The sequence below is a fragment of the Manihot esculenta genome, chromosome 1 (assembly GCF_001659605.2).
Source record: "Manihot esculenta cultivar AM560-2 chromosome 1, M.esculenta_v8, whole genome shotgun sequence".
NCBI lineage: Eukaryota > Viridiplantae > Streptophyta > Magnoliopsida > Malpighiales > Euphorbiaceae > Manihot > Manihot esculenta.
The window spans coordinates 33926856-33945821 of record NC_035161.2 but is presented as its reverse complement, the minus strand read 5'-3'; the positions used below and the strand labels follow the sequence as shown (position 1 = coordinate 33945821).

At 30.6% G+C, this 18966-nt stretch overlaps 3 protein-coding genes across 3 annotated transcripts; all 3 read left to right on the top strand.

The window, feature by feature from the left end:
- Positions 1–2847: 2847 nt before the first annotated feature.
- Positions 2848–3531, top strand: LOC110620155. The gene has a single exon (XM_021763764.2). The coding sequence runs from the start codon at positions 2984–2986 to the stop codon at positions 3362–3364; it is 381 nt and encodes a 126-aa protein (XP_021619456.1). The 5' UTR covers positions 2848–2983; the 3' UTR covers positions 3365–3531.
- Positions 3532–9574: 6043 nt separating this feature from the next.
- Positions 9575–13336, top strand: LOC110614655 (probable prolyl 4-hydroxylase 10). Its single transcript, XM_021756622.2, has 8 exons — positions 9575–9907; positions 9992–10076; positions 10528–10625; positions 10757–10854; positions 11534–11663; positions 12043–12230; positions 12423–12511; positions 13047–13336. The coding sequence occupies exons 1-7, from the start codon at positions 9714–9716 to the stop codon at positions 12494–12496; spliced, it is 867 nt and encodes a 288-aa protein (XP_021612314.1). The 5' UTR covers positions 9575–9713; the 3' UTR covers positions 12497–12511; positions 13047–13336.
- Positions 13337–17014: 3678 nt separating this feature from the next.
- Positions 17015–18869, top strand: LOC110620010 (NEP1-interacting protein-like 1). The gene is given in 6 exon segments (XM_021763553.2): positions 17015–17303; positions 17826–18004; positions 18111–18194; positions 18282–18449; positions 18530–18569; positions 18572–18869. Coding segments are annotated over 6 exon segments (759 nt in total). The 5' UTR covers positions 17015–17149; the 3' UTR covers positions 18706–18869.
- The last annotated feature ends 97 nt before the right edge of the window (positions 18870–18966 follow it).

Genomic DNA, 18966 nt, shown 5'->3' with positions numbered 1-18966 from the left:
AGAAGGAGAATCCGTCGAGAGTGCTAATTCTCTTTAGCGAATCTTTATCATAATCGAAAATTCAACTCCACTCTTTGAGTAATAAAAGCTTGATTATTTGAACTTCCTGATTATTCACTACTTTAACCAGTGAAAGATTGCTATCGTGTAACACGTATCACTGTATTAGCTAACAAATCTACAGATTTATATTTTTAAAAATATAAAATTAATGGCATTTTGATGACATATATTTAAATTAACTATTATAGTAAAAATTAAGCAATAGTACTTTTAAATATGATAATGTCATTTTTCTAGATAATGATTGAGATAAAAATATATTTGATATTTATGAAATTAGATTAATGATGTTGGCGAAATAGAATTTTACTATAATTGGCTAAAACATACAAAGCGTGAGTGAGGTAATGATAGGTACCTACAATACATACAAAGCGTGAAGTAATGATGGGTACTTATAATGTTCATTCCAACGTTCAAATCATAATCTTGAAGAATAAAAAGAATGTAATAAACTACTTTAAGTTTGAGTAGTATTAGAGATAACATATATTTATCTATATGATTATATCATCTTATATTATAAAAAAAATGGAAATAAACATAGTATTTCCTGATAATCCGATGATGATATGGCTGATTGATCGATAAGAGATATCGCCGTGGTGGTCCCGTGATCACATGCAATATGGAAGTGTACCTGATAACGATAATTTTGTATCAAGACTCGACCTATCGAGGAGGGCGCGAGTCATGACGACGATTCAGGTATTAAAGCGGTATTCATTTTATTCGGACGATACCGTATTTTCCACTTGTCACATCTTTACTACGTATTACTTGTCAGATCTTTACTACGTATTACTTATCTGGTAATGGCTCGTAACTTATTTTGAGTGGATATTATGTAACATCAAATGTTTTCCCACTAATCTTCAACTCTTTAGATTTGAAGGTGGCCGTTTGCCTTTTCGATTTATGACACATGGCACAATCTCGATAGTGAGCATTGCTTCACTTATTAGAGGTCTCCTTATTTTCTTAGCCCCATTCAAAGTGTTGTTAGTTATTTATAGTATAAGAACCATTATTTTTTTTTTTAAGACTCAAAGCATTTTTTCATGAAAATAACTATAATGCCTTTTCAGCGCCGTTGTTAGATTGTGCAATATTAATTCCAATGGTAAGGCTAGTAAAGTAGTTGGAGTGATAACTTTTTTCATAGCCTTCCAGACTAGTTCCTCCCATAATATGAGATAGATTTTAAGGATTTTGATATAATAGACGCTTTTGATATAATAAAGATTTTATTTAAGTCCTTTTTAACTCATTATTATCTTTTATAATATATATTCCATGTGCTTTTGTGTGCTTCATTTATTGCCTCTATTATATTAAAAAATGATGTATAAAATTAAATGAGTTAATAATTTTTTTAAAAAAATTATGATTTGGAGTTAACTCTTAAATATAAAATTTAAATTTTTTAAATTGAAAAAAAAATAAAGCATGAAAGACCAAATACTATAATATATATATATTTAAAATTATATGAATTAAATAGTATAAATATTAAAATTTATTAAAGATTTATTTGATAAAAAAATAAAAAATTAATTTTATAAATTATAAAAAATTAATTTTATAAATTATAAAATATTTTAATTGAATAATTTTAAAATAAAAATTAATTAATAATTTTTTAAAAATATTTTAATTTTTTTTTATTTTACATAAAACTATCCGTATACCACTGAATAATTTAAAAATTTTCAGCGTGCTTGGCCCAGTCCAGCTAGCCCCTGCAAATGAAATAAATTCTTACCGTTGCAATATGTTGATATCATAATTAGTCAACCATTTCTTTGTCTTACTAATAAGAAACATTTTTAATCCACAATTAGCTGTGTATAAGATTATTTATTAATAATAAGAAAAATTGAAATGATTTAAATTAATTGTAGAATTTAGAGAAATTTGAATTTCTGAATTTTTACTCAAATTATGTTTACTTGACTTTTCTTACGAATCAATATAAAATCTTATAAAAGAAATAAAATCATTATTAAAAACAAAATATTATATTCATATTTTGAACAAATTTATATTCTGTTTCAAATACAAACATTATTCATTTATTAATAGTTGAAATTAAAAATATATTATAATTTCATGATATTTAGTAATACAGTCTATTCATTTTGATCGTTTTAAACTCTGGATTAATATGTTTGAGTATCTGTTTGAGTATTATAATTTAAGATAATAATATTTATTTTCTTGACTTAAAAAAAAATAAAATATATAAATGCTAAGAAAATTTAATATTATGAGTAAATACAGTAAGTATAATAAGGGAAAATAAATTAATAACATTAATTACGAAATATTTCAAATTCTATATTATGCATAATCATTTTGGAAATTTTAGTCTATATAATTTATTAAGGAATTAAATTAGTACTAATATTTTATTTAAATTTATTTATAATATATTATTTATAGAACCATAATTAACGACTAAAAATTAATATTATAATTTTTATTTATTTTATTTTTTATATATATTAAAAAATAAATTTTAATTATATTATTTTTAAAAAATAAATTTTATTGAATACTAAAAAATATTTTAAGAGATTTTTTAAAAATTAAATAAATTTAAATAGAATTATATATATATAATAATTTTAAAATAATTAAAAAAGTGAATAAAAATTATAAGAGAAAAGAATTATTTTTTATTATTTTTATTAATATTATTAGTGATTTTTATAATTGAGGGCCGGCGACGTTAAAAAGCAGTCCGTCTATGGAACCTTCGAAGCGACGCGCTTTTGAAATTTCTAAGATAAAATCCATCTTTGGCTAATCTCATTGCTAATTCCGTAAAAACCAAGACATAGAAATTTCGACGAGAAGCCAAAACCTCTTTATATATCCTTTCCTTTCTCCTCCTCCTCTGCCTTAATACTCATCAATGGCTTCCATCTATACCTGCATAGAATGCGGTACGAATCTCAATCTAAGCACCGCTTGTCTCTACCCGCCGGATTTCTACTTCGAGGCAGGGAACAAAGGCACGCTCTCCTTCTCTTCGATCGACTCCACCAAGTTCAGGTTCGAGAAGGAGGACAAGATCAGACCGTTCTTTGAGACTCTTAATTACTGGGGAATTCAGAGAAAGAGGACCAAGATTATATGCAATAGCTGTGGTCGACTTGTGGGTTACGTTTACGATGATGGCCCTCCTCTCACCAACAGCCCTGGTCAGTTTCATATGGGACCTAGTCAGGTCATCCCTCGGGCTCCCAGGTACCGCTTCAAGACCAAGGCTCTTAGGATCGCATCGGAAACTTGAGAAAGTTCATGGGTTTTTGTTTCTGGGATTGTTGTATACTTGATGAGTGTTATGATTGCAGAACTTCCGTCTTGTGTTTCAATTCGTGTATATATGCTAGAAAGAAAATGGAAACATAGATATTTCTCCCCTTTTATTCAGTTTAATTTTTTTTTATTATTATTATTTTTGAAATCCATTAATCATTGTTCCTTGGTGTCTAAGATTATAAACACACGCATTCCTTTCTGAAATGATTGATTATGGATTACATACTGGCCTATATATTCCGGATGAGTTGAAGATAGTTCTCCTGCCTTCAAATTTGATGATATTGTACATGGTTATAGAGAGACTTTTTTGCTGGTTTGGCATATTACTGATGTCATTCCAAATTTTCCATATTTGAATGGATTTTGACATTGGAGATTTTGATTTACGAATCTGGAAGAACTGTTATGTGATTGGTCATTCAACTCGCCTCCCCTTCCCTCCATCCCTCTGCACACTTGCCTCTGGCTAGTTTTATATATACATTTTAGTTTCATGATCATAGTTGGAGTTAAAACTTGCATTTATATACCTGAACTTGATGAGATTGAAATTTGGAAGCTGTGAGAACTTCCTTTGCAGATTTGTTTAAGACTTCAGCACACTGGTTCAGGAAGTAGTAAATGATATGGGAAATATTTATAGGTTGCATTTTGGATATACTGGTATTTTAAATGAAAGAATTTGAATTTAATCAGTTTTATTATATACTTCTAGGGTTGGATATGTAGATTTAATGGATACTTAATTCATTTTTTGGAGTTTAGCTTATTTGAGCATGAATTTAAAATAATTATTGAGGAGATGTAGTTTCACTACATACTCAGTTGAACTGAAAAATAATCTTAAATTTAAACCTCTGCATCCAAATGGCATGGTGGAAAGCGGTTGACAGTTTTCTTTGTTTGCTACCACATGTACTTGTTCTTTGGTTCATGAAGTGCAAGACCATTCTTAGTGCTTGGAGAAGAATAGAACTCTGGATCTCCACTTACTATAATTGTATAACTTCTGGTCGATTTTCTTATGTTTGTTAACCAACATTTTGGCCTGTACTTCTATTATTCCATCTCAGAATTATTGGTTGAGTTACAGGGATAACAGAGGATGAATTATACCTTTTGTGTTTGTGTATGTGTGTGCATGTGTGTGTGTGTTTGAGAGAGAGAGAGCACTGCATTTGTGGCTTCATGGCTTAATGCAAGACTGGGGGAGAGGAATTTATTTATTTTCTGTATCTAATTTTGTCTCTGGGCTTTGCCTTCTGCCTATGGACGATGGCTTGTTCTATTCATTAGATTTCTAGAACATCTCTGCCTTGGTGGGTGGATGGCCATGTATATTTATTATAATTTTAAATAGGGAATTATGTCACCATTCTTGAATGTGGAGCTCTGGGTCATCCATACCCTTAATAAGTTATATCTACAATTCAATCTGTATTTGCCTAAGGTCAGTCTATTCTTCATTTGCCTCAAGCTGTTCAGATGCTAGAACTTCTGTATATTGATAAGCTCATACCCAACCTTCCTACAAATGATGAGGCAGATTTAACCAAGGAATTGTGACCAGCAAGCCAATTTGCCAGTCAATTGAAAGTTAGGTGTTGGTCATTGAATTAGCTTTTCATGGCCTTGATTGATTCCTCCATTTCTTTTAATCTCTCACTCCAGGTATTGACATAATTGACAATTGCATTGGCTAAAAGGATGAAGCAAAGTAACCTTGAAAAAGAAAATGGCACTGGCAGCACAAAAACAAAACCATCAATTGCCGCCTACTACTACCACTTCCAAGATTCTGGGTTCAAAGAACTGTGACTATAATTGGTGGCAGAAGCACATTGAGCAAGATGGTTACCTCCTTGCTGCTGTCAAGGCAGCAGCACGAGTTGGAGGTCTCAATCTCACAGTAAGATCTTGTACTTATATTTGATCTCCTGATGAATCACTCACTGAATGCACATATAAATGCTACTGAGATTTGTTTTTTGAACTGTTGTTCAACTGGGTATAGTAGCTGATAATTTGTCCTGGTAAATCGTAACTGGTTATGGCCTATAAGAAAAGGCTGTGCCAAAGGTAGCCTTCTGATTCTTGTTGGTTGGTTGCTTTTATGGACTATGGCTAATTAACATGGGGCTGATAGGGCTGCAATCACCAGTCATTTACAACTTAGCTAGACAAACTAAATTTAAACAATTTAATACTAACAATGTGTTTGAATGGGGTGAACTGTGAAGAGATGTTTGTTAACCCTTCCAATCCACTAATTTAGTGGGTTAAAAAAATGAGGGTTTTGGAGGTTTTGAAATCTCCAAAAACCGTATCCTTTTCAAATAACTTTCTTTCCAAACAAAGTGATTAGTTTAAAAACCATAACTCTGCGACTGGTTGTCATAACTCTGCGCAGGCTACCAAACCTCAGCATAAAGGTGATGCCCTTTTGTGGTCAAGTGTGGCAATTTGCTTGGTGTGTGGTAATAACTACGTGCCAATACTTGACTATTGGAGTATTGCGCCCACTGAACTAAACTGGTGCCCTTTTCTTCTTTCAGCTTTAGCTGATAAAACATGGTGGGTGGTGGTGACATTTGAACTTTCTGGACTTGCTTAGCCAACTTCATTTCTTCGGTGTAGGAAGAGGACTACAAGCAATTTGAAGAGTCATTGAAGGATGGTAATGGCACCAAGGAAGCTGAGGACAACAGTAATGCCACCCTTAACCTTCCAAAAGATGAAAACAAGTGCGTGTTGGCATAAGGGATTGGTAGGTTCACTTTCCTTAGCAGCATGACTACTATGTTGTATTGTTTTATCCATACTGACTCGTGAAAATTAGATGAAAGGAAATTGAAACTCTTTTTTTCTTTTTGGGTAATAGAGATGTCTTGTTCAACATGCGTAGGTGTAGCAAGAGCAAGTGTGCATGCTTGAATCCACACACTGAGTGGATCATGCAAAAATAAGCTCCGACCATGTTCCAAATTGTTTCTCATCTAAGCCCAATCCTCTCGTTCACACCTCTCTTTGGGTCTTTTGGCTCCATTGGCTGCTTCTATTCATCATGCTAAAAAAAAGAAAAGGGAAAATTACTTTTTAGTCCCTGAGGTTTAACGTAATTAACACTTCTGTCCCTCTATTTTAACGACCCAACACTTAAGTCCCTCACTTTCTCTTCCGTCAGAATTCGTAGTCCTTCCGTCCAAAATAGCCGTTTGGGATACGTGAATTGACAAAATTGACCTTCATCAAAAGTCCCTGTACTTCAAAATCACGAAACCCTATCGCTCTTTCTTCTCCCTCTTTCTTCTCTCTCTCTCAGATTTGTCCCTTTCTCTCGCGCTCTCTCTATCTCTCTCTGTCGAAACTAAACTCCTCTGTCTCTATCGAAACTTATACCTCTCTCTCGCGCTCTGTCTGTCTCGGTTGAAGCCTTGTCCCTCTCTCGCGCTCTCTGTCTCTTTCTCTATCAAAACTTCTCTCTCTCTATGGTCCCATTATTCCTTATTTCCTTAATTTTCTCGAGAAACACTGAACCCACCATATTCTGAAGGTGGAGTCAGTGTTCATATGAGCAGAAGAAAACGAAATCGTGGTCCATTTCAAAGGTACGAAAATCCCTTTTCTTTTATGGTGAAGAAAAATTTGTTGCTTTATTGTTTAGATTTTTTGAGTTACAATAAATAATTTTTTATTTATTGGTTTTTCTAGGGTTTACCGTTAAGATAATGGGTTTAATGATTTGGGAATTAATTTTGTAATTTCCTTTTTATTTTTGCAGATAACAATGGATAAATCTGAGAGGTGCGCAAGTTATGAGTTTTTTGTTGGATATATTAGATGTGCAACATGTTTTTTTTTTTTTTTTTTTTTTTTTACAGATTTGGTGAGTTTTAACTTAGTCCAAATTGGAGAAATTGTAATTTTTTGGACATAATCAGCGTGCAGCTTTTGATTTTTTTTTTTTTTTTTACAAATTTCATTTGCAGGTTTTAATAAACATGTATTGGTCTTCTTGAGATTTTTTGATATGCAGCTATTTTGGATAAATATTGGTCATTTCAGATATGCAGATATTGTAAAGCTATTTTGGACAATTTTGGAGAATTTAGATAGATTTTTTGTATATATTTTGTCATGTAATGAAAAAAAATTTATTTGTAATGTAATGGACTTGATCAGTGCTAATGTTGTCATTCAAATGATCAAACTTTTATATGAATGAATATTCAGTTTTTTTCACATCCTGCGTATACATTTACATTTCTTGTTGGTTACTTTTTTATAACATTTTTATATGTGAATAAGGATAAAGTATTTTGTAACAAAATAATATATACTGTCACTTAATTAACTAAAAGTTCACAATATTATAGTCTCCATACATTTAAATATTTAAACACTATAATCCTCATATCTTTAAATTTGCAGACACTTTAGTCCTCATATATTTAGTTTTTTAAACACCTACGTCATTATAAAATTAAATATTCAAACACTTTAGTGTATCGTACTACTGTAAATTTAAAATATATATTTACAGTAAAAAAGGTAATTTTTATTTCAAATTACTTTCATTTCTACTCCAACTACAACAAAAATCAAAACAATATAAATTGTTCTCAATTGGCACATAATCCCCCAAATATTTGCAATCTCATTTATAGTAACTCTTTGTTCTTCCTTCATTTTCTTCAAATCATTGTTCATCTTTACAATATTTTCTATTACCTTCTCTAGCATGTGAGGAAGAAGAAAGATATGAGAGAGTAGAAAGATAGAGAAGATGTGAGAAAGAAGAAAGATGGAAATGAGAAAAAAAAAAGAGAATCAACAATGGCCGAAAGGAAATAGAGAAGATATGAGGGAGAAGAAAGATACGAGGGAGAAGAAAGATACGAGAGAGTAAAAAGATATGAGTGATAATAAAGATGGAAAAGAGAAAAAAAAAGGAGAATCAACCATGGCCAAAAAGAAATAAAAAATATATGAGAGAGAAAAGGATGGATGGATTGCTGGAATGAAAGGTGTTTTAACAAGTTCATTAAGAGCATTTTTGGTAAAAAATCTCACCTCTCACATTAGACTCTTTGACCAAACAGGACGGAAGGACTACGAATTCGGATGGAAAATAAAATAAGGGATTTAAGTATTGGGTTATCAAAATAGAGGGATAGAAATGTTAATTATGTTAAATTTTAGGGACTAAAAAATAATTTTTCTAAAGGAAAATTGTTTCTATGCATTGTAGTTCCTTTTTCTTTTGGAGATGCATTGCCTCTAAATAAGTGTGGTTCCTTGTAACATTTGAAACTAGCCTACATATGTTAGATTCATGTTTTATCAAGAATTTTCCCTTTATCTCGCATGTTTAGAGAGCTAAGTCAAACGCTTTATCAGCTTCTTAGTTGTCATGCTTATCTGGAAGGAACTTTCTAAGAAGTCTTTGCTCAAATATATATAAAGTGGTCCTCTGTCTGCCTAATTTTCTTTTGAACAAGTCTCTAACTGCTCTTTTGTTTATATTAGCAAAGGAGATAGCATCTCTATTTTAGGGTGAGATGAAGTATTAAATAAAACATATATTATTATAAAAAACAGGTAAGAAATGAGATGAATTAGATACCTCATAATGTGAAATATTAAAATTTAAAATTTTAATTTCATTGTAAATAATAATCAGTGAATTAAATATTAAAAATTACGGAACTAATTAAAAACATTTAAAAACCATTATGATATTGAGGTTTTGATTACTTTATAGAAAATAGTATACATGTGAAAAATATTTAAAAAAATATTTTATATACTTTAATTTAAATGTTGAAACAAAAATGTGTTAACAAGATTTTAATGGTCGAAAAGCTTAGATGGCCTAATTTCTTTACTATGATAAAAAAATATTTTTAAAATTTTAAAATTTATAATAATTTAATTTTTTTAATTTAAATTAATTTTATTAATTTATAATTGATTAACTATAATTTAATAAAAAATTTAGTTTATTAATAAAATAAAATTAATAACTAAATTATTTATTGTTAAGAAAAATAGAGACTGAATTATAAATTTTGATAAATATTAGCTATTATACTACCAATTATCCTACTTTTAAATACCTCAAAAATAATTTAAAAAAAAAGATTTATATTCTTAAAAGCAAATTAATTACATAAAAAGCGCGTCCGGGATACAGAGTCCTCTAGATCTTGCTTTCTAATTCTCATATTCGATCTCTGATCTCTCTCGTTCCGTCAAAGGTCGATCTGTTTAGGTTTTATTTTTCGAATTTGGATCTTCGAAGCTCGATCAAAGCAATGGCGAAAGGTAGACACTCTCGCCTTCCAGCTCGAAAATCATCGTCGACGATGATTTTGACTGTGCTCCTCATGTTCACATTCGTCATTCTCATACTTCTCGCCCTCGGAATTCTATCTATTCCTAGCAATTCCGGTGATCCCTCTCGCAAAGCCAACGATCTGAGCACCATCGTCCATAATAAAGTGGACAGGTAAGATATTGTGCTCTAATGTTAGGTTTAGTTGTGTTGCATTGGAATTGGATCTCGTTTTTATTTGATTGTGTATATTTGCAGAATCGAGGGAGATGATGGTAAACGGGAGCAGTGGGTGGAGGTGATCTCGTGGGAACCTCGGGCTTTTATCTATCATAATTTTTTGGTTAGTTTTTTTTTTTCCTTCGTATTTTCTACTGAATTTATGACTTGGGATTACCTGTTTCAATTGAGTTTTGAATTCTTCTATGTTCTGGGATTGGCAAAAACATGCCATATTCAATGTGGTTTAATGGGATTTTTTATTTAGTTAAACTTCGGAGTTCAGACACACGCATTTTTTTAAAATAATGTCATCCGCAGTTAACTTGGCAGTAGAGAAATTCGTCTAAATATGGATGCAGTTCTGAAAGGTTGAATTATGAAGAAATTTGGAAATGATCGAGTCTTCTGTTTTATATGTTGCTTTCGTAGTTTAAGCCTGTATTACTCCCAAGTTTGTCTTCATGGTTGAAATGTTTTCCATTAGCATTTTTGATTCTTATCTTAGATTTAATGCTTAGTCAAGTGATGCCATCTATAGCAGCCACTGAAATTTGGATGATTACATTGGGCAGAGCGAAGAGGAATGTGATTATTTGATCTCTCTTGCCAAGCCTCATATGCAAAAATCTACAGTTGTTGACAGTGAAACAGGAAAGAGTAAAGATAGCCGGTGAGGTTTTTCATCTTTTTTTTTTTTTTCTTTTTCCTGTAGTATACCACCTATGTTCAATATGGTGGATGGATATTTCCAATAATCTTCTATTCATAATCTAGCTTATATTCCAAATTATTGATTTGCAGGGTGCGAACAAGCTCTGGCACATTCCTTCCCAGAGGTCGTGACAAAAAGATCAGGGAAATTGAGAAGAGGATTGCTGATTTCACCTTCATACCTGTAGGTATGCAGTTTGAGTTTGTTTCTGATCTTTTAACTGCACATAATTGTTCCCCAATAAATTCCTTTCTTTTTTGCTGCATGTCTCCCTCCTACTCCCGTTCTTTATTTTATTTTATTTTTAGCACTTAAAATATTCTTTATTTGTGGTCAACTTTGATTACTATCCCCAACTTCTTTATATTATTTTATTTTATTTTTGCTTTAAATCGATCTTGTTTTTGGGTGGTGATTTATGAATTTTAAGTACGCAATTATAATTTTGTAAACTGAAAAGGTGACAAGATGCATATGACCTTCTTGTAGAACTGAGCAGGTATATGTGCTGCTAACTGTAATATTAATTGCTCATCTTTGGAGCTGAGGAGAAAATGGTCAGTTTTCAGCATCCGCATAAGAGCAACAAACACCTGCTCCCACCTTTTTATTTGGTGCCATGGTCATCAAATGAAAGATGAAATAAGATTGATCATGCCTCGAAATTGGAGTTAACCATAGTTGATTAATTTCAATTCAAGTACTCAGATATAATATATTTGACTTCATTTTAACAAATCTTTAAGCAAGAAAGCAAGGATTTTATAAGTCTAGAAATTAAGAGCCCATTCAAAGGCTACATTTTCTTGTACTTTCTGTTTTTCATTATGATTTAGATGAATTATGATGTTTATTTTCATGTACAGAACAAGGGGAAGGACTCCAAGTTCTTCACTATGAAGTAGGGCAAAAATATGAGCCTCATTTTGACTACTTTATGGATGAGTTCAATACCAAGAATGGGGGTCAACGCATAGCAACTGTTCTTATGTATCTGTAAGTGAAAATGTTCTCTTTTCCGATGTACCTTCTTCATCCTATAATTTTTTTCCACTTTATTTTTTCACACAGATTAAGAAAGATAACTTCTTTTATTTATTTTTCAATTATTTCCCTCTTAAAAATATTAAATTTTATTAAATGCTAAGAGATATTTTGACAATTAATGAGAGGTTATTCTTGAAATAAGATCAAATTAATTAGGGTTATAATAGTCAATTTATATGTTAATTATATATGAAAAAGGAAAGTGGACAACAATTCTGGGACAACAAAAATAGTAAAGGTGGACAAAATTTATAGGACAGAGGGAGTATTTGTTTTTTTCTTTTCTTTTTCTGTTTGGTAAAATTTTATTTTTCTCTATTGTATGCAGCTCAGATGTTGAAGAAGGTGGTGAGACAGTATTTCCTTCTGCCAAAGGGAACTACAGTGCTGTGCCTTGGTGGAATGAATTGTCTGAATGTGGAAAAGGAGGGCTTTCTGTTAAACCAAAGATGGGCGATGCATTGCTTTTCTGGAGCATGAAACCTGATGCTTCTGTGGACCCTTCAAGTCTGCATGGTTAGTGCAGTTACTAACTAGTAATCTTTATTGGTTAGATTTCAGTGGTTTACTTGCTATTGTCCCTGAGCATAGACGTGCATTATTAAATGAGAAGAAATGCTTTATGCAGCTAGAGGTTCATTTGCTTGCTCAATTTAGTTATCTAATCTTTAAAAGATTGATGAGTTGATATTTTTTCCTTCCCTTCAGGCGGTTGCCCAGTGATTAAAGGGAATAAGTGGTCAGCCACCAAGTGGATTCGTGTGAATGAGTACAAAGTCTGAACTACAGTCTTAAAGGTGATTATCAGTACCCAAAATAGATAATTAGCAATCTTATTTTGCACAGTTATTTTATTATTATTATTATTAGTGACTACATTACTTATACTGATTGGCAACCAAAATCTGTTTTTGCTCAAGTGTTGAAACTTGCAGTAAGGAGGAAGAATGTTAGTAGTTGTGAGACTACTGAGTATTGACATTTTATTGACAGATTCTTTTGGTTATGCTATATTTTGTGTTTTAGTTTCTTGTGAATTCATTCTCTCCTTTTAAACTATACGAGCTGTAACACTTGAAACTAAGAATCACTGTGGATATATGGAGGTAAGTTTTGCTGCATAATTTGTGAAGCTAGCTTAATATAGTTCAGTAACAAATTTTCCTTCACAAGTCAAAAGCTCTCCTGGACAATCAAGCCCAGAAGCCTCCACTTATATGCATCTTGTTCTTATTGCTTAAAGCATTGTGCTTGTAGTTTTCTGCCTGTGCAGTGGGACTGCAAAAAATCATAATTTGATCCCTTATCACCACTGCTTTTCATTTTGTGCAGTTAATTGTATGACTAAACATCTGAATTGTAAGATGTCCCCCCTTCTCCCCCTGAGAGGAAGCTGAAGCACTAACAGGCGCCAAGTGTATGTGTAATCTTCTTCTTGTATACAGCTGAGCATAAATTTTGATATTTCACTGTTGGGAGCCTTTTCATTGGATAGTTTTATTTGTGGTTACAGCAGCATTAGATTGAACATTGAATTGCTGATATAGAAACACTTATTTCCTGATTTTGTAACTGAGTTTATATTTGCCTTGTCCAATAATGAATTTCCGGTATTTGTTTTATCCATTAATTAATAAATTTATGTGGAAGACGACAGCTTTCTCCTCTTGGTTGTCCATTTTTAACTCGCATACTGGCCAAAAAAAGCGAGCATTTTTAAGGAGGCATTCTGGTAAAACTACTTGCAGGAATGATAATTATGAATTAAATTAATAAAATCATGATATTGTCGTTTATAAACAGGAGTGATAGGTTGGGCTCAAGTATGAGTCTCTCTTCACACTGAGCTTGGGGCCCATTTACAATGTCCTGAAATAAAGCTTATTTATTTATTTACATATTACTTGTACTTACAATTTACATTTACTTTTCTCCACAAAACTCACTTAAAAAAAGTCTAGGTTGCTGATGAATTATGACACCATCATAAATTAAGAGATCCTCAATGAGTGGGTCTTATCATAGGTGAAATTTATTTTAATATTTTTTGAATTCTTAATAAAATTAAGTCTATTTAAAAATTTTTCAATCACTATCATATTTATATTTTATCTTTCGAACAAAGTTAAAGAATTAATCGAGATTTTAAATCATTAATTTTTTTTATGATAAGATTTACACTTTTTATTACTCCAGCTGCATATAATTTTACGTTTATTTAATTAATAAATAAACTCAAAATTTTTAATTAAATAATTTGAAAATATAAATTTCAAATATAAAAAACTAAACGTGAGAGTTGTGTTTGCTCAACAGTTAAGCAAAAAGATTTAAACCCACAGAATTACACTGTTATTGCCTACTAAACCAATAATCATATTGTCTTTTTTGGTTTATGTTTATTTATTGTCTTAATAATTCGTGAATCTCACCAAAAAGGTGAATCCATAATGCAATAAATCTCTGTCTTTATATGATAAAGGTAGCAAACCATGGCATTATTGGTCCTTATTTAGCTCACTCACTGATCAAGGCAAATTTAGATAAAAGATAAAATTAATATTTTTTAATTTTACTGTATAATTTAAAAGCAAATTTAGACATTTTACTAAATTTTAAATGTCAAAAGCTGCCTAGCATATTGAACTACAAAATCTCTAGTTCAACTTTCTCAAGTAATGTACTTTATCAATAATCTTAATCTGTACTTCATTCTTAATTATTGGGTGACCCAAATGGTAAATTCCAAAACCAAATCAATGAATTACATATACTCACAATTAATTAACACATAGTTTGGAAGTTTTATATTCTATTTAAGTATAATACAGTGATTTTCATATAATTATTAAGTAATTGATTAATTAAACTTGACTTAATGACTTTAAAAATGAAATCATAATATTTTTTATACGCAATTGAATATTAAATTTTTAGGTGTAGTGAACTTTTCGAGGCTGCTTGTAACTTCAACTTTGTATTGAAAAAATTGCAAGTAGATATTCCCTTGAATATAGGTAATTACTATTTTATATTAAAAATGAGATAGCTCTTCTCTAATATTCATTTTTAAGTAATTAGCAGAAAATGAGATTACTTGCGTCTTCAGAGACTGCATAACTATTAATACTAGATATTCTGTCACGAGGGATTTAATTACTCAATTTGCAACTGCAACTTCATGCCCATGTATAAATCATGTGATGTGCTATTGTTTGATGTGATGTATACTTTAGTTTAAATTGATTTTTTTTTTAAAAAATATGTAAATTGATATAGTATAAAGTATAATACTCCCATTTCATTGAAACACGTGTTTACAGTCTGTCGTACCTTATTAATCGAGATATAAATTGAATAAACCGAAAGAAAACCATAATAAAATGTTGATTTTCTATAAATTAATTTTATTCTGAATATATCTTAAGGTTATAAATATGTATGCAATAAATTAAATTGATATGATGCATGCGATAAATAGATATGACTAAATTATTCTATATTTTTTATTCATCGTCTATTATTAATAAATTGCCTAACATGTCTATAAAAAATATTCCAATATTAAAGTGATTTTTTTCTATCAAATAATCGAACTAGCGGTTGATTCCATCGCATTCAAAACCGATCTTTAATAATGTGTGGGATCATACCCAGTAATATATATACCATTAATTTAATTTAAGTTTAAAATATTCTTAAATTACTAATTTCAACATCATTATTCTCTCAAGAAAAATGTTTTATTAACTCTCATTTGTTTTCTACATTTACTTCTATTTAGTAGCCGAATCGAATCTGTTTTGTTTAGTGGCCTTCAAATCTCAATTCATCATGACTTAATAATTAATTTTATCAAATATGAATTAATGTAAGGGAGCCAATATTTTTTTTTTATGAATAACAAGTTGATGCAATAGTGGAGAGAATTGGAATTTCACTTCAAATTAAAATTAAAATTAATGATATTATTTCAAGTAATAAGTTCTAAAATAATCTATATATATCCTTTTTTCAAAATTTGTTGGACTTTTCTTAGCATAGAGGTTTTTCTTTTTAAGGTACTTGAGAAATGGGAGGAGTATGAAAATCCCAATGGCAAGAAGAGTAGAATAAATCTCTCAACCCATCTCTACCTAACATTCTTTGACTTGAGAATAAATTATGTATATATAATATATAATAATTGTCTCCAAATAGACTTTGAAGTTTTTAAAAAACTTGTTGCCTTGAGAATATTCTTTGTTGGTGCTTTTTAATTATAATATATTTTAAAAAAATTATAATTTTTAATATTTTAAAATTAATATTGTTAATAAACTTATGATTATATATGCTGTTAAATAATTTTTAATATTTTTAAACTAAAGTTTTATAGATTTAATGATGCATGATTCAGAAAAACGTAAAATACTGTTGTATTGAAAAATGAGGTTCTCATTTTTAAAAACTTTTTAAAATAATTTTAAAAAATGTGATAAAATGTTAATTATTATAAATGTTTTTAAAAAAAATTAAAAATTAAAAATGTATAATTAAGACACGAGAAATTGAGAATATCCAAATGCAATGTGAAATAAATTATTTTAGAAATAAAATTAAAACATTCAAATTATTTAGTTGTCATAGGAAAATATAAAAATTTAATTAAATTAATTATTCAAAACTTTTATATCTATAAATTAAATTTTAATTAGTATTTTATTTTAAAATTAAATACAAGTTAGAGAATATTTAACTTATGAAAATTACACTAATTACTTATAAATTATTTAAAATTTTAAATAATTATATATTTAATTAAAATATTTATAAATAACTGATAAGTTGTTAATATATTTAAAATAAGATAATTTAATTAATTAAATCAACTTCAAGTTTATATATGTGTATACGATCTCTCAAAGAAAAATTTCTATGCCCATGTTCCATCCATCGATTTGTCAGATTATGAAGGTTTTCATCATTTCCCTGTCTCTTCTAAAATTACTATCTATTACTTAAGATTTAAGATTTTCTTGGTCATTCTCAGAAAAAAAAAACAAGAAAAGATTTTCTTGGTCGAGAGAAAAAGAGAGAGAACAGAAAAAGAGACATGATGTTTCAAAGCAACCAGGTAGATAGAGAAAGTTGTGTCAGAAGAAAAATATAAGAAGCTTTAAATGCGAGGTTGTTGATGAATGATGATGGGTTCTTTTTTATTAATTTATAATTATAATTATTTTATTATTTTATTTCGTTTCTCTTAAGGCCTAAGCATACCCAATAATACTTTGTCAAAAAAAAAAAAAAAAAAAAAAAAAAGCATACCCAATAGTAAACCCACCACCTCTCTCCTTTTGTTATATATAAGTCGTTGTTTAAAACCCAATCTCTGTAGATCAACGGCACCCTTCAACAGAATCTTCTGTTTTCTACAATTGGAGGCCAAAAAGATGGATTTTTATCCATACCCATCTAGGTTTTATATGCCTTCATTGTCTTCATTTGGAGATTTTGTTGAAAAGGTTAAAGATATTTGCAATTTCGCGGTTTCTGCAATCATTGGGAACTTTTTCTCTGCGATCTTTACCTTCTTCTTTGCTTTAGGTTTGTATTATTTCTTTATTCTGAGTTTTCTTTGACATTGTGTGGATGTTCTTCGGAATTCTTCTTTTTAATGAAATTTGTGTATTTCTTAATTGAATGGGATTTTGATGCTTGGATCCGTTTAGTGTTCTCAGATGTGGGTTCTAATTTGGTGTTTCTCTTGAATTATTTTCTTTGTTGAGATTTGATGTATCTTTATGTTCCATGTGCTGTTTTAATTCCAGGCTTGATATGTCTTTTTAAAGAGACAAATGATATGGATATAATTGTCTTGTAGGGTTACAATTGTGTTTGGAAACATTTCCATTTTATCCAAAAAAGATTGGGATCATTATCTTTTTATCCATCTTCAGCAAACGTGTACTATTATAAGTGATCTTGTTGGGTTCCTTGGAATTAAAGATTTCAGCCTTCATTCCCTTTGCAGTTCTCTTTCTTTCATTATTTTTTGTTTTTAATAAGTAAAAAGCATTTGTTGTCTTTGATCATTTGTGCTAAAGGAATTGACTTTATTGTCTGCAGTGGGCACCTTGTTAGGAGCCATGACTGGAGCTTTGATAGGCCAAGAAACTGAGAGTGGGTTTGTTCGAGGGGCGGCAGTTGGAGCCATATCAGGAGCTGTTTTCTCTATTGAAGTATTTGAATCTTCTCTTCTTCTTTGGCAGTCGGATGAATCTGGGATTGGGTGTCTCCTCTACTTGGTGAGCAAATTAGCTTCTGTCCCCTCGTTAGTGTGCTTATATGTTCTCCTATAATCTCATGTGCCCTCGTTAATCTGATATCAAATTGGCAACTTGACTGTGGCAGATTGATGTTATTGCAAGCCTCCTTAGTGGGAGACTTGTACGTGAGCGAATTGGTCCAGCCATGTTAAGTGCAGTACAAAGCCAAGTAATTTGTTATCCTAGCAATTAATACATGAATATCAATAATCATGCACAATAGTAATTTGCTTACATCATTAATGTGTACAAATAGATGGGTGCTGTTGAGACAAGCTTTGAGGAGGTTCAGAACATCTTTGACACAGGTGGTGCCAAGGGATTACCTGATGCTTCTGTTGAAAAGATCCCCAAGATCAAAATCACAAGCAATAACAATATGGACGCTTCAGGGGAGAGAGTGGCTTGTTCTGTCTGCCTTCAGGTACTGCACGTTTAATTTTCCGGCAGTTATCATCATTCATATTTCAGAGGCTTGTACAATTGACATTGCTCTGTACACAGGACTTTCAGATTGGAGAGATGGTTAGAAGCTTGCCTCATTGTCATCACATGTTTCACCTACCTTGCATAGACAAATGGCTTCTTGGGCATGCCTCTTGCCCACTGTGCAGAAGGGATCTGTGATATGGTGGTGTTTTTATTTTTCTTCTGTAAATTACAAGATGAGAAATGGCTAGCATCCCCACTTCAGGGCTTCTTTTTTTCTTTTGTTTTTTCATTGATATGAGTAGATGAGTAGTTTATCTTGTTGCCTTGGTAGTTTGGGGTATGCCACGATCGTTATATTAGAATAGTGATATGTATAAAAGTTTTGAGTAATTGCATTTCTTGTTATGGATTCTTTTTATTTGCAATTAAAGCATGATGAACTTTGAGAATGTGCAATTCAGTGCAGCATTGACGTAAATTTAATGATTAATTTCAAAATGATATTTTTT